This window comes from Primulina eburnea, chromosome 13, assembly GCF_022965805.1.
Source record: "Primulina eburnea isolate SZY01 chromosome 13, ASM2296580v1, whole genome shotgun sequence".
Taxonomy (NCBI): domain Eukaryota; kingdom Viridiplantae; phylum Streptophyta; class Magnoliopsida; order Lamiales; family Gesneriaceae; genus Primulina; species Primulina eburnea.
The window spans coordinates 26,883,157-26,899,305 of record NC_133113.1 but is presented as its reverse complement, the minus strand read 5'-3'; the positions used below and the strand labels follow the sequence as shown (position 1 = coordinate 26,899,305).

Genomic DNA, 16,149 nt, shown 5'->3' with positions numbered 1-16,149 from the left:
TCGGATTGAGAACATGTGAAGTATTTGCTTTTGAATATCATGGCATGTGTACTTGGCATTTTTCGGGGCTTTCTCTATTGCACATGAAAGTTCATCATTATACAAGGCCACAATATCAAGAAATTCAAGAAAATTTCCACGATTAGATGAATTAGAGCTCTCATCATGACCTCGAAAAGGAACGCCTTGAAGTGCAAGCAACCGAACTATATGTATACCAACTTTCTGAAAGCGGACCGGTTACGGTGGCCGGAAGCGCAACGGAAGTCAAAAATTTTATTTTTCAAGCAAGATTTTCGGCCACCAAGATTTTTATGCAATATTTACAAAACAAACACCATACAAAGGATGTTTAAGAAAGATTTACCTATCAACCTCTTGAGGTTGATGTAATGGCACTAACTAAAGTATAAATACTTTAGCTCTTCTTGGTTGAAGATCTACAAGCCTCCAACTCCTTTCCTTCAAGAAATAAGGCCCACCACTTAACAAGGTAAATCCCCTCAAGTTTTGCACTATAAAAGCTCAAGGATTTTTCAATGAGAATGATTTTTGCTCTCCAAAAATTGAAGAACAAAACTTGAAAAATGAGAGAGAAAAACTCAAGGAATTTTCGGCCAAGTCAAGTTGAATGAGGAGGGAAGATGAGTCTTGGTAGTCCAAAAAGTAATCCACATGCCATGCATTATTTTATTAAAAAGTATTCAAGACTCTTGATCTCCCAAGCATGCAAACCCTAGCATGTCTCTCATATATATTATGGTTTTTAACACATTAAAAACCATAGACTAAATTTTAATTATCTCAAACATTTTTGAGATTAATTAAATACTACTTGAATTTATTCAAGTCCCACTAGTTAAATAATTATTTTAATTGAGCTCTACAAGACTCAATATTATATAATTAATTCAACACTTGAATTAATTTAATTATTTAGACTCTACTAGGTCCACTAGTGTTTAATTAATTCAACACTTGAATTAATTTAATTTAGTCCACAACAATGTTTATGAAAATCACAATTTTCAACTACATTATTTACTTGGCCAAATTTTAATCTTAGGAACACTTCCATAAATTAAAATTTATATTTCTCTCTTAGAAGTCATACTTCTATTTTTCTTAACGCTTATAAACACATTTATAAGCCGTTCAACACATTGAACTATTTTATTTCTCATCGGGATTTACAAAACCAGTACTTGTGTGGCCCTCAATGGTTCATTGATACAACTAGCCGTGGGTTCACATCTCAATGTGATTCGGACTAAACATGTCCTTATTCGAGCATACCCCAATTGCTCCATTCTTACTTATCAACTCCTTGATAGTAAGAACGTCAGAACTCAAGTCTGATAGTACCCAACCAATCACGTTAAACGCCTAGCAGCATCGCTTACGTGATTCCCTAGGTATCACATGATAGTGCCTGCAAGAACCATTCAATTATGGTTAGCGTACAGTACGGTCCCTTCAACTCATATATCCCGACCGATTCGACAACTATTGGTCTATCGAGAGTTGTCAATGAATCGATACTATGTGTCATGTCGTGGTTGCATCGATGGTGTAATCTATGAAACCCCTTTCATAATTACCACCATACTCTGATCAGAGATTTCAATCCACACATACATGAAAAACACATAGGATATCCATACCCGTAGGTAAGCGGTGAATCCCCGACTACAATGCATCGACTCATATACGTTTCGCCGTAACACCCAACCTTGCCACCTGATGACCCCATAGGAGTCGGTAAACAAGTCAAAGTGAAACGCTAGCACATAGAGTCTCAATGTTGTCCCGGGTCATAAGGACTAATGGTGTACAACCATAAACTAGGACGTTTCCACTCGATAAGTGAGAACCACTTGGAAAGTCCTTTATAGAGGGTTGTTCAGTGCACTCTACAAGGAGCACCTATCTGCATGTTCGGACATCACAATGTCCCCTACCAATGAAACATGGTACTCACATCGCAGATACTAGTCTCTAACTCGAGCGGCCTATATCCTTCTTAATGGCGGCTGAATCGACTAGGAACCGTTTAGAATATACAGTATTCCAAATATGAGTTTCATGATACTCATCTTATGAGCATCTCATATTCTTTCTACTATTTGTATATTCAAGGACTTTATCTATGCAACTAGCATGGGTATAAAGATAAAGATGCGCCAAATTAATAAATTCAAATATTATTAAAATAAAGATCGTTTATACATAGAGTTTCATTGTGAACACTCGGCCAACACTTGGCTCGACGTGCACCTACTCTAACACTTTCAACCGAAGACGATTTCTTGCAACTGTTTCTGAGCTAACTTTGTCGAAAAATCTTTGTATATGTCGAGGTTGGTTCATTAAATCATCACATGCCTTTTCTGCAATACGATGGGGTGATGATACATTATCTTTTCCAATATGGCATTGGAAAGAACATGTTTTTCCACTTCGAACCTTCTTCCAATTATCAAATCCATCAACTGTAAATGCAGTTTGCTTCGGACATCCAGATGGCTTGTTAAAGATAAAGCATGGAAAGCAGAAAGCTTTATCTTTTGCTAGGGAATACTCTAACCAAGGAAAAAGCTCATACCAGGACGATTGAAACCTGCGAGGATGAAGACTGTTTTTGTTTAGTGGGTATTCTGAAAGTATTGGCTGAAATGCTTTCAGATTTAGATAAGCTCGACGAATTTCCTCTTGCTCATTGGGAGAGTATTCCCATATTTGTCGGCGCAATCCTGGATCACGCTCTAACAAGTTAAGATCAACCCCGGTATTTTCAACCTTTCTAAACTTTTGAGACTCAACCTCAGGTGGAAGATTATCATCCGAGGCTATGGACTGAGCTGTAGAGTTGGGTGAATCTAATTGATTTGGTATCTTCCTCTTAAAGAATTTATCAATTGTACCAGATTTTCCCATTTATGAAAAAAAAACTACACCTGAAACAATAAATAAAATCTGATCGTTTAAATCAACTAACATCATAACACAATAAAATCTCATAAATCAAACATGAATTCAATAATCCATAAGTTCAAGAGGATGTAGAATTACCTGCTTTCTGAAAATAAGTATGAGTACTGTCAATTATTTCCAGCAATAATTACCAAAAACGCAGCTGAATCCAGTTGTTAGCTGACCCGGGACAGCGGCTCGCCGAAGAAGACGCCGGGGAGCTTTGCCGGTGACTGGAAATAGTGAGGAAATCAATCTGAAAACAGGTGGAACAAATTACAAACTAATTAATTACATCAATAAAACAAAGAGCAAAATATTAAAAGATGGAACAAACTAATTAATTACAGCAATACAGCCCACGAAGAACCAGATGGAAGATCACATCGACGAGCAAATCTACGAGATAAATACGAAACAATGTCAGTACAAAATAAAAAAAATCGATACTCCGAAAAAATTGATAAGAGTATAACAACTACCTGATATGGACGAAATCGTTTAAGAAAATGTTCGGTAAGAGCAGTATATATAGAAAAATAGCGACGGTTTTATTAAGAACCGTCGCTATATAGCGACGGTTTTGACAAGAACCGTCACCGATCTTGATCGGCGACGGTTTTTGCAAACCCGTCGCAATATAGCGACGGGTTTAACCAAACCGTCGCCGATCTGCGACGGTTTGTGTAAACACCGTCGCTATTATAACGACGGTTTTAACAAAACCGTCGCTATGGTGTCCGTTTTTTTGTAGTGATCAGGTTTCGAAATCGGGTGGAGCAATTGTTATAATTGACTTTAGCCACTGAGATACATGGACGTATCTTTCATTTTGGGGGGGCCACATATATATATATCTGTTTATATATTTAGTTTAAAAAAATTAATATATACTAATTTTTTTTTTAAATTTTTTGGGGGGGCCGTGGCCCCCGTTCGCCCTACACTAAATCCGCCCCTGTAGACATATGATTTTCCTAAATTTTGAACTCGTTGGATAATTGTACATAAAGATTTAATTATCTCACACAACTTTAGATTATCTTGAATAAAAAACTTGATAACTTAATACAAATTTTGAGTACAAAAATAATACAACCAGTTTGAAATTTGCGAGTTTTACAACATCAACCGATGATTCATCATTATGAATGTAGTGAAATTATTCTGTGGAAGAGGAGCCTGTTTGTTGAGTGGTGGAATAATGCACGATCTTGTAAGAGTGGAATTTAAATACACGAGTCGACTTTGAAATTGATTTTATTGAAACTTAAATTACAAATTCAAAAACTTTGGAGACATATAATTAATATACATAATTAAGAAATTTTAGACATTCTATTTTATTGCACATCAAATAGGACAATTTATATTACTAATTGATATCATTTATTCATATAATCATTCAATTTTTCCACAACAAAATTCATCAAATAATTAATTATCCACCAATTCATTTTCTATATCACTTAATCATTTTTCATCTCCGATTAAATCTTCATAATTTTTAATATTATTCATAAGAATTCTTCTATTTAAAGCATTACACATATCAATGAAAGCTACATATAAAATATGGGTAGAATTGAATCAAACTAGTTGAGAGTGGCTGGTTAGAACTTGATTTGATTGAACTCGAGTTTAACTAGCTCGACTATGTACTTAAGTCGAGTTCGAGTTTTAAGTGTGTATTAGAGTAACTTGAGAGCTGTACGAATAACAAAACACACACATACATATAATATAATACAATTTAAGGGTATTTGTGTCCATATAAATACAAAAATTTTAAAACATAAAATTATGCTATAAACAATTTCGAGATTTTCCAGCACGGTCTTGAATATATTGATATTTTCGCGAGCCAAACTCGAACTTGAAATTAAATACTCAAGACACTTTGAACGCCCCACGGGTCTGTTCAGCCTCTCATTAAAATATAAAATGAAATCAAATATAGCCGTTACACAGCAAGACTTTTCCGCATATTCTGTAACGGTCAATATTTTAATTTGAAATTCATAACCTAAAGTATGGGCATCATTTTATACATCAATTCACTCCTTTTTCAGATCTCTCCGCCGTTTGCTACTCTAAGAAGAAGAACAGATCCCGTCCATTCTTCTTCTATTTCGACGAAATCTTGCATTTCCGACACTCCATTTTTCAAATCTCGAACTCGATTTTAGGAGTCAAACAGACTAGGGATTAAAGATGTCCGCTGTTAACAACTCCTACAACCAAGACAGAAACCCCAACACAAACACCACAACGGCTGAAGCTCCGGCGGCGACGCCATCAAAGCAGCCTGTACCCACCGCGAAAACCGTGGATACCCAGTCTGTTTTGAGAAGGTAAGAGTCGGTGAATTCTGGAATTTTTCTTGCCCTAATTTTCGTGAAATTTCTATTGATTCTGTAAACTCTTACCATATGATTAATATGTTGTATTTTAGGGTGATTATGACCTCTCACCCTGAATTTGTTTTAATCTGAAAGGGCTTGGTCGATTGAATTCATCGAGGGTAGATGGATTTTTAATAGCGTATATTTCTTGATTTGGGTTTAAAAAAAGTTTCGTTACCAAATATTTGTAATTTGCCCTTGGTACTCTGATGTTACGGCAAAAGTCTAACTCTTGTTGGTTCAATGAGCAGGTTACAATCTGAGCTCATGGCACTTATGGTGAGGACTATGAAATTCAACCTAGAACTTTTCTTTTACATGAATTTTTGGGTGTCCTGAATTTATTTTTTCAATGTTGTTTTTCTTGGAATTATCTTTAGATGGGTGGTGATGCCGACATATCAGCTTTTCCGGAGGAGGACAACATTTTCTGCTGGAAAGGAACAATTACGGGTAGCAAAGATACTGTTTTCGAAGGAACGGAATACAAACTATCCCTTTCCTTTCCAGCTGATTATCCTTTTAAACCTCCGAAGGTGAAGTTTGAGACCAGTTGCTTCCATCCCAACGTGGATTTGCATGGAAACATATGCCTGGATATATTACAGGTTGCTAATGAATTGCGTCTACTGTATTCTTGAATGCATTACCTAATGTATTTCATGTAAGTTGATTATTTATTTGGTAATGTTCACAGGATAAATGGTCGTCTGCTTACGATGTGAGGACCATCTTGCTATCAATTCAGAGTTTACTTGGAGGTAATACACTTTCCTTCCATCAATGGCCTAAAATGTAGGAACCAATAACTCATTTTTAGAGAAGTTAAAAAAACTGAGAATTTTCCTCTTTTGATGCCTTCCATGATTGTGTCTGATCTTGTTTTCCTGTTTCTGATGGTATCCTAGAGCCAAATACAAGCTCACCGCTGAACACTGCGGCGGCTTCACTGTGGGAAAACCAAGGAGGTAATATCACACGCTAACACTTGTACTTGAGATCTATCACTTGCCTTGATAAATTCATGGTACTTGTGGTTTTATAATTCCCTGAAGAGCTGTGCAGTATGTGTGTCTGATTTGAGTTTTGTTGTTTTGTCAATTGCAGAATATAGGAAGATGGTTGAGAAATTGTACAAGCAATCTGCCTAAAGTTTTATCAGTGGAGATGTTTTCTGCTGTCAAATGTTGATCAAGTACTTATTTGGAGGGGAAGAATGGTTGGGGAATGAAGAGATTGTTTTCTACATGTTAGCATAGTTCTTTGCTTGTGGGAAAAATTGATGTCTTTTATTGTTTTTTCTTGTTCTTTTCATTAATAGAAAAATCTTGGCTTCCGAACTTTACATGATTTGTTCCTTTCAAGTTTCAATATCCGTTCCTCAAACATCATATTGATGAATTTCGCTACGACGAAGGGCTTTGCTTTAAAAAAAAATTCAATCTATCTAAAACATATAAGACCAGCTATATTGAAATAAATTTAAAAATAACGGATTCCTCAATTCAAAAGCAGAGTATTTTGGGAACATGTTAAAGTAAAAACCAGTTATCCACTACCACCACTGCTACAAATGTGATTATTACCGCTGCCTCCTCAACTCCAAGGCTGTGCATGCTTATATAGAGGCTCTCGACGCACCAATAATAAATATCAGTACTAGACACAATCTGGATATGTGTAGTAGAAATATTGCATTGCTCGTATACTGCAGTGGATTTTCTGTGGGTGCTATTATTTATGTCTACGTTTTTATAACGTGCATATGCCAAACATAGTGCATGGACGGATTTAGCTTAGATCAGTCCAGGCCTATAGCTCACCCCAATTTTTTTTTTTTAAATTATATATGCAAGTTTTTTACTTGGCCCACTAAAGTTAATCTTTTCAACACCCAAAGTCTCTAGAACACAATTTCATTCAACAGTATAATGTTATGACTTTTTTGTTATATATATAATTTGTTACATTAAGTTCAAGTATATCTCAACTCTAATTCTTGTATTCATCCATGGTGATACCTCCCGGGAGGCCCGATGATTCTGAATTATGGATCATGTTATGAGAAGTTTTGGGTCAATCTGACAGATAACCGACCAAATATATGTCCGAGACATCATTTGTCCGGCCTATTTGCAGTCGGGCATATACCTCGAGCTACCAGAAGCCCGAACTTCCAGACAAGTTCACGGATAATGTCTTTCTACCCGGGTTACCTCGATAATAGCACCGCACTCGAGTGTGCAAGTATGAGATACCTTATTTTGGTACTCATTACTGTCAGAATCACATGGATTTGGCGTGTAAGAAAAGTTGTTAGAAAATAAGACATGGACAACCATCTTGCCATAATTAATAAGTGGTCACTGAAAACAAAGTTATCATTGATTTCTTGCTATAAATATCAAGTTTGCTCAAATTTAAAATATTCATTCACATATATATCTTGCACACACCATTCCTACAATATTTTTTCTCTTTGCTACATAGTTTATTCTCACCCACCCGCTGACTTTAGCATCAGACTGGTCATGTTAGACATCTCTCCGACGCTCATTCACGTGCTTATCTTCGTATTTACATGTCAATATTTGTTTTTCTGAGAAGAAAAAGCATCTGATTTGGACACATCTCACTAGACTCTTATTCCTTATCATATTCACAACCTGACACAAGGAAATTGTCCACCAGTCTCACACCCCCTTTTCACCCGGTTATATCACCTGGCATGGAGCGTGATCGACAGGTTCTATCAAAATGAGATTTTGACGAATCTAGTTTTAAAGAATTAAATTATAAACGAAGGCCTAAAAGGTTATGCCCAATGACCAAATTTGTATTGTATTTCAAAAATCACAAAATATTATAAACTGCTACCATTGTACGGTTAAAAAATCGAGGGTCACATGGTCATCGATTATGGATTACTCATTGATGTTCTTTAGATTCAAGAGGTTAAATTTAACGTTAAAGAATATAATATGATTAAATGATCAAACTTGTAATAAAATTATAAACTTATTTCGAGTTGGGATACAAGTTTAGGAAGGTTTCCATTTTGGTTTTTGTTCAACTCGCTCATATGATTGGAATATGATTACTCATTGATATTTTTGGATTTTTATTCGATCCTATTAAAAATATTATTAATCCGCTCTGATAAATATTTGATTGGGATATTTACTAGAAAAAAGAATAAATATATTTAAAGTTGTGAAGGTAAAATTCATAATCACTTATTTTTAAAGAGTATGTCAAAATTAATGATAGTCATTTTTGCTCTCGAAAGTTAAAAAATGACTTTTCAAATTTAATATAATCAATTTAAAATCTCACTCATTTATACTTACAGGTTTTACCTAGGCATGATCTGGACCAGATCAGATTGGTTCACCAAACCAAACCAATTATGTATAATAATGTATTGGATCGTTTCCGGATTTAGCGGACTGTGAGCGTAATTCAATCCAAAACTGAAACTAATAAGCTAGATTGAAACAGATCGAGACCAAAATGATATATATGTCTCATGTCAAACCTTAATTTATTTATTAATTAAATATATATTTATACGAAATCGGTGTTGAACTAGTTGTGGTACCGTATTAAAATAATTCCGGATTCATTTTAAAGCAATTAATCCGATTCACAATTGGAGTGGAATTTGATTCAACCTGAAACCAATATCCTTTTCGGGAACTATCAGTTATTGAATATTTCTTGGCTTCAGTTGATATTTTTTTGATGGAGATTCTACTTAACATCTTCATTTGAACTGAACCTGAAGATGACTAAACTCATGAAGATATGTCGGAAAATTTGAAGTTGAGATAAGAGAAAATCTTTGTTATTGACACAAATTTGTCATGCACATGGAGCTCACAAGATATGACACTTGTCTCTCAACATACAACAAATTTCAATTTTTGATAATAGTACTAAAAATCACAAGTTCCATTAGCAGAAAATGAAGCAAAATCCATTTTGAGAAGAAAGAAGAAGGAGTTTAAAATGAATGAAAATGCTCTTCTTTTCTCATTAATTCATTCAGATTGATTGATATTTAAGTCACAAATCTCGAAAATGTGCCCAAGAGATATATTTTGGTGACAAAGATTCATGGAAATTCTCAACTCTTGGTAAACATCGTTGCTTAACGGGTGCCTAGGCGCCTTTGGACCTCCATTGCTGCTGGAGAAACTTCCTCACAGCTTTCAGGACACATTTGAACGTTCTTCTCAAGTCAAGTTTTTTTTTTTTTTTTTGTATTTTCTTTTACTTCATTTTTATTCATTCAACTCAAATATTCTAACAATCCTCTATATGAATTAAATTAATGTATGAATGCACTTGATGTCAAAAGAGAGTTTACTAATAAGATCATCACATCAAGAGAGGTGATTTTTGGCTTTAAACCTTCTTGGCAAAATAATATCAGATTTACTAAGTCACTAAGTGAAAATGATGTCTTGAACTTTTTGTCGGTTTGTGTAAAACCAGACAACAGTACCTACACAATAATATATCCATTATTTTCTTTTGGTTTTTCGGTTGTGTCCATTTTTGTTATTGAACACATCTTGATTTCATAAATGTTTCTTTAAAACAACTCGTCCTCACACTCACATAGGTGATTTCTCTTTAATCGTATACTACCAAACTTTATCTTTTATAGGTAATTAAATAACTTAAAATACAATGCTTAATCTCACTAGATTAGTAGGTTAATACACTCATCGTCCTATGAATGAGAAGGAAATAATTCCCCAGTGTTAGTTCAAGTTATCATAATTTTGTTGTGATACTAAATCAAGATCTTAGGATCTTCAATCAACAAGGTTGAGTTACAACTATGAAAATTTATTTTGTAGATTTTAAGCTCATTCCTCATAAAAACCATATATTTGATCTCCATCCAAGACTATATACAACAATCTGTTAACATATCTTATGATTTCACTAAATCAAAAATGATAACGACATTGGAGATTAAGTTTAGCACGATATTTTGTATTTGACGTATATGTTCAGACCTACCATTATTTTTTTTATTTATGTGTCATATTTTAGCATGATATTTTTACCTTAAATACTGTACCCTACACTTTATTTATAGGACTTTATGATATTTTTGAAGTTGGACAAACTTTGAAATGTATAATAGAGTGCTATCAAATTTGAATTATAAACGTTAAAAGTTATAAACCTGAATCCAAGAAATAATTTCTTATAAACTTGGATTTAAATACAATTTTTTTAAATAATTCAAAACTATTTTTTAATATAATTCTAATGTTTGAAATTTAAGCGTAAACTTAGAAAATCCAAACAAAAGAATTTATATCTTGTAATTTTTTTATTTTTAGGCAAAAACTTGTGTGAGACGGTCTCACGGGTCGTATTTGTGAGACGGATATCTTATTTGGATCACCAATGAAAAAATATTACTTTTTATGCTAAGAATATTACTTTTTATTGTGAATATGGGTAGTGTTGACCCGTCTCACGGATTATGACCCGTGAGACGGTCTCACATGAGACTCACTCGCTTATTTTTAAGCGTCAAAGCTTAAAAAATTAGCATGTAGAATTAAAGTAAAAAGAAAAGAGAAAGGAAAATGATGTAGTTCAAATACAGTTGTCAAAAGCTTCCCTCCCACAAATTTGGGTAACCATAAATTTATCGATTTTAAGCAATATGAACTTATAAATCTAAATTCAATATTTTATATCTTGTTAAGTTTTGATTTAATCATTCTTGCTTAAATAATTCAAACCTTATATATTATTATCAAATTTGACAACATTGTATTTTTCAAATTTATCACTTCACTTGTTGTTGGTTGATGTTGAAACTTCTAAGTTTCTAAATTTTAAGTGTTTTAACTTAGAAATCTAAATTCAAGATTTTAAATATCTTGCAAATATATTTAAGCATGTTTGCTTAAAAAACTTAGAACTTGGAATCACGAATTCTATTTCGAGTGTAAAATCATAAAAAAAAAAAACTTAATTCAAGATTTAATATCTTGCAAATTTAAAGTTTTAAGTGTACACAACTTAGAAAATTGAACTGGAATAAAAAAAAACATGGAGTACAACAACTTGTCGCAATATATACAACACATTGTATATTATTGATACTTTATTCTTATATCCATTAAAAATCATTAAAACTTCATCTTTCATTTTGAAAGATATACATCTCATATCTTGTATTGTCATCAATCATTATGTTGAAATATTCTTTTAAATTCAGGGAGCCATAAAACTTTCTAGCAAATGGATTGAGACAATTTATGCTTCAATGCATATCTTATTTGATGTTATAAAATTTAGACATATAATTGATTATCTTTTTCAATTCATAGTCTAAGTTTAAGATCTTGAGTCTTATTCTGATTTTCTATTTCCTTAGTCTCAAGAATCTTCTTAAAATCAATACACAAAATATTGAATTCTTGAGCCCAAAAACTTCTTGAATGTACATACTCATATTCACGTGTTTATCATAATCCTCGTGGTTCATATATTTATAATCCTTGTATTTTGCACAAGAAATTTGTAAGGACCGTGTACCGTGTTATCGTAAATCTTATGTGATTATCGATAATTAATGAAATTGTCATGTGATTACGTATTTGATGTATATCGTGACAATGAATTGAAAATGAGTATTGAATATGAATTGACGTTGTAAGAGCTCGAGTGGAGAGGTCGGACGACAATTTAGTACAAAATTGATATTTTGTACAGAACATGTGGCGCCCGAGCGGTAGGAAATTACCGCTCGAGCGCCACGGTTGAAATTGCCAGGGGTTCGGGCAGAATGTTCCGCGCCCGAGCGGTAACTTTCTACCGCCCGTGCGCGGCATAAATGCAACTCGGGGACAGAATGTCTCGCGCTCGGGAGCGAGAATTCTACCGCCCGAGCGCGAGAGCGGTGGAGATAAGTGTCTGCTTTTCTTTTTTTTTTCTTCATTTTGTTTGTAAGAAACTTCGAGAGACACGAGAGATTTTAACTTTCTTCCGTCCGAATCGACTTCGAAACACTGTCTAAACGCGAAACAAATTATATATTTGTGATCGTCGCGTTGAGGGCTTCTGACTGAGGTAATTTTCTTCTGATTTCAGCAACTTTAAATATCAAAGTGCTGGAATAGCATGTATTTGAAGTGGAATTTCTGATATGTAGTAGAATAACCGACAAGAAACTCATATTCGAAGTCGGAATTGAATTATGATATGATTTGAATTTGATATGAATTATTGAAGTTTCAAATGATATTTGAAACTCATATTAATGATTTTGGAGTGTGTTATTGATTGGAATGAGTATGTTATTGATGTAGATAAAGTGTACTATCAGTATCTTCAGGCTACATCAATTGGAAACGAAGAATTGAGGTATGTTGCGACCGGGTAACATACGACAGATATCTGTATTATATGATATATGATTGGATTGGAATACGTGTCTATATGCCTATTTGTTGATTTGATGTGGCATACATGTAGTGACCCGTTCCAGAATCACCTACTAATCAGAACTTAAGCATGCAATTAACTTAATAAAACTGAATCAGATAAACAGCGGAAAAAACAACATATACAGCCCGATCGAATCAGTAAGTACGAATACTAAAACAACCAAATCAAACTAAATCCCAAGAATAAAATACCAGCAACTACAGGTCAACCCCTGCTAGCTCCCTGTCCTCTCCCTCCTGGACCGTCCAACCTGAGACCTGCCCCATCGAATAGGGTGTCCAAAACAGAGATAAACCGAGGACGTGAGCATAAAACGCTCAGTACCGAAAGAATGAGTATACAAGACTATGACATGCATGTATGCAAAATGTACTGGATACCAGGGTCTGGGTATAACGAAAAACTGCTCAGGCAAATGACGTCAAGGTATGTAGCACTCTGCGCCGTCGCACCAGGAGGTGGCTCCCATACCATAAACCTGTGGATATACCGGTATCCTGACCACCGTCGGCCAACGGGGTCCAACCATCCACAACAACCGAGGGCTGAGCACCCTCTGAACAGGCTATCTCAAAAGATAAACAGGCCCAACATGATTATGCAAATGCCGCATAATAAACCATGCATCATATGTCAGATAATAATGCAACACATAAACATGCAACACATAGTAAAGCATACTCAACCAGGATATCTCGGATAGTACTTCCGTACCTCAAACCAGTAGATCCTAGTAATCAGCCCTAGAATCAAGCCTACAATCCAAGTGATACCATATCACTAAACCACATCTAAAAGCCTTAACTAGACTAATAGATACTTCCAAATCTCAAGGGAACCTAGAACCATACCTGCGTCCGTAGTCAGCCCACTGATGCCGCTAGCTCCCAACTAGAGCACAGCTCCGCTACAAAGCCAGTAGCTCCCTGCTAGTGCCCGAACCTCGGGAAAAGCTAGAAACCCATCAGAAACGACTAAAACGCTCTGGAACTCTCGGAATTGGTAATTGAAAAGTGAAGCCTCGCGCCTCTATTTATAGACGACGATCGGACGATCCGATCCACTTCGGAAGATCCGATCCTGTGCACTTCGGACGATCCGATCCACTTCGGACGTTCCGAACTCTGCATGTCTTCCACGTGTCCAGCCACCTGTCTTCGGACGATCCGAACCCTGACACGGTCTACTGTTGACAAGACTCGGTCTGACACCGAACCGAACGGTCCATCCGAACCCACTTCGGACGATCCGAACCTCTTCGGACGGTCCGATCCTGGTTCGTTCCTTCCGAACTCGCAGAATATAATTAATCCAATAATTACTCAATTTAGGCATCGGGATACTACATTCTCCCCCTCTAAAAAGGATTTCGTCCGCGAAATCGAGTCTGAAGAATAACAATTCTGAACAATCAATACATTCATCTCAAGAATGAATTACAAATTGAAAGCCCAACTGAAATTACAATCATAACTGAAAATGCTACAACTAGAACAACTCAGGATGCTCTGACCGCATGCGACTCTCTAGTTCCCAAGTAGTTTCTTCAGTACCTCGGCGCTGCCACTGCACTAAGACAAGAGGAATAGTCTTATTCCACAGTACCTTATCCTTCCGGTCTAAGATCGAAACCGGTCTTTCTACAAAAGACAAATCCGGATTCAACTGAACTTCTGTCGGATGCAAAACATGGGACTCATCCGCTACGTATCGTCTCAACAAGGACACATGAAACACATTGTGAACACTAGACAGATACGGTGGCAAGGCTAATCTGTAGGCCAAATCTCCCACACATTCCAAGATCTCAAAAGGACCAATGAATCTCGGAGATAGCTTACCCTTGAGTCCAAATCTCAGAATCCTCCGAAAAGGTGATACCTTGAGAAACACTTTCTCGCCTGCATCAAAATGAAGAGGCCTGCGCTTGGTGTTCGCATAACTCGCTTGTCGATCCTGAGCAGTCTTAATCCGCTGCTTGATCACAAGAACTTTATCCTTGGCCTGCTGAATCAATTCTGGACCCTCGACCTGTCGTTCTCCGACTTCCTCCCAGAACAGAGGAGTACGACAACGTCGACCATACAACGCTTCAAACGGAGACATACCAATACTCCTATGAAAGCTGTTGTTGTATGCAAACTCTATCAGTGGCAAATGATCCTGCCAAGCTGGCCCGAAATCCATCACACAAGACCTCAACATATCCTCAAGCGTACGAATAGTCCTCTCTGACTGTCCGTCAGTCTCTGGGTGATACGCAGTACTCAAACTCAAAGTAGTGCCCAAAGCTTTGCTGAAAGCTACCCCAAAATCTAGACGTAAATCGAGGATCTCTGTCACTAACGATACTCACAGGCACACCATGAAACCGTACAATCTCCTGAATGTACAACCGTGCCATCCGATCGAAAGTGAAATCTCTGTTATACGGAAGAAAATGGGCAGACTTGGTAAGCCGATCTACGACAACCCAGATAGCATCTCTATTCCCCACAGACATAGGCAAGTGAGTCACGAAGTCCATCGTGATATGCTCCCACTTCCACTCCGGAATAGGAAGATTCTGCAACAAACCTCCAGGTCGTCGATACTCTGCCTTTACCTGCTGACAGACCAGGCACTTGGAGACATACTGATAAACATTGCGTTTCATACCTTTCCACCAAAATCGAGTCCTTAAATCTTTATACATCTTGTTGCTCCCCGGATGAACACTCAACTTGCTACGATGAGCCTGGGACAAAATCTCCTCCCTCAAAGTGTCATCCTCCGGTACAACAACACGACCAGATAAGCACAAAAGACCCTGAGACTGATAGTGGAAACCAGAAGTATTATCTCCATCAGCCAACCGAGCTAATTTCTGAACCTTAGAATCAGACATCTGAGCATCTCTAATCCGAGAGTACAACACTGGTTCAGACAAAATAGTAGCCACACGGATACTCTCTGATCCCTTCCGATGCTTATAATTGAATCCCATCGAACAGAAATCCTGAATAATCCCAGATACAGCACAAGTCTGAAGAGCAGACAATCTCACCTTGCGACTAAGAGCATCAGCCGTGAGATTCGCAGATCCTGGATGATACTTGATCTCACAATCATAATCCTTGAGTAGATCCATCCAGCGACGCTGACGCATGTTCAACTCTGCCTGAGTGAACAGATACTTCAAACTCTTATGATCGGTGAAAATCTCAAATCGCTCACCATACAGATAATGGCGCCAGATTTTCAAAGCAAAAACGATCGCTGCTAATTCCAGATCATGAAC

At 36.3% G+C, this 16,149-nt stretch overlaps 1 protein-coding gene across 1 annotated transcript; it reads left to right on the top strand.

The window, feature by feature from the left end:
• The first annotated feature begins 5,021 nt into the window (after positions 1-5,021).
• Positions 5,022-6,723, top strand: LOC140809462 (ubiquitin-conjugating enzyme E2 20-like). Its single transcript, XM_073167096.1, has 6 exons — positions 5,022-5,327; positions 5,630-5,657; positions 5,759-5,986; positions 6,076-6,139; positions 6,287-6,346; positions 6,486-6,723. The coding sequence occupies exons 1-6, from the start codon at positions 5,188-5,190 to the stop codon at positions 6,527-6,529; spliced, it is 564 nt and encodes a 187-aa protein (XP_073023197.1). The 5' UTR covers positions 5,022-5,187; the 3' UTR covers positions 6,530-6,723.
• Positions 6,724-16,149: the final 9,426 nt, after the last annotated feature.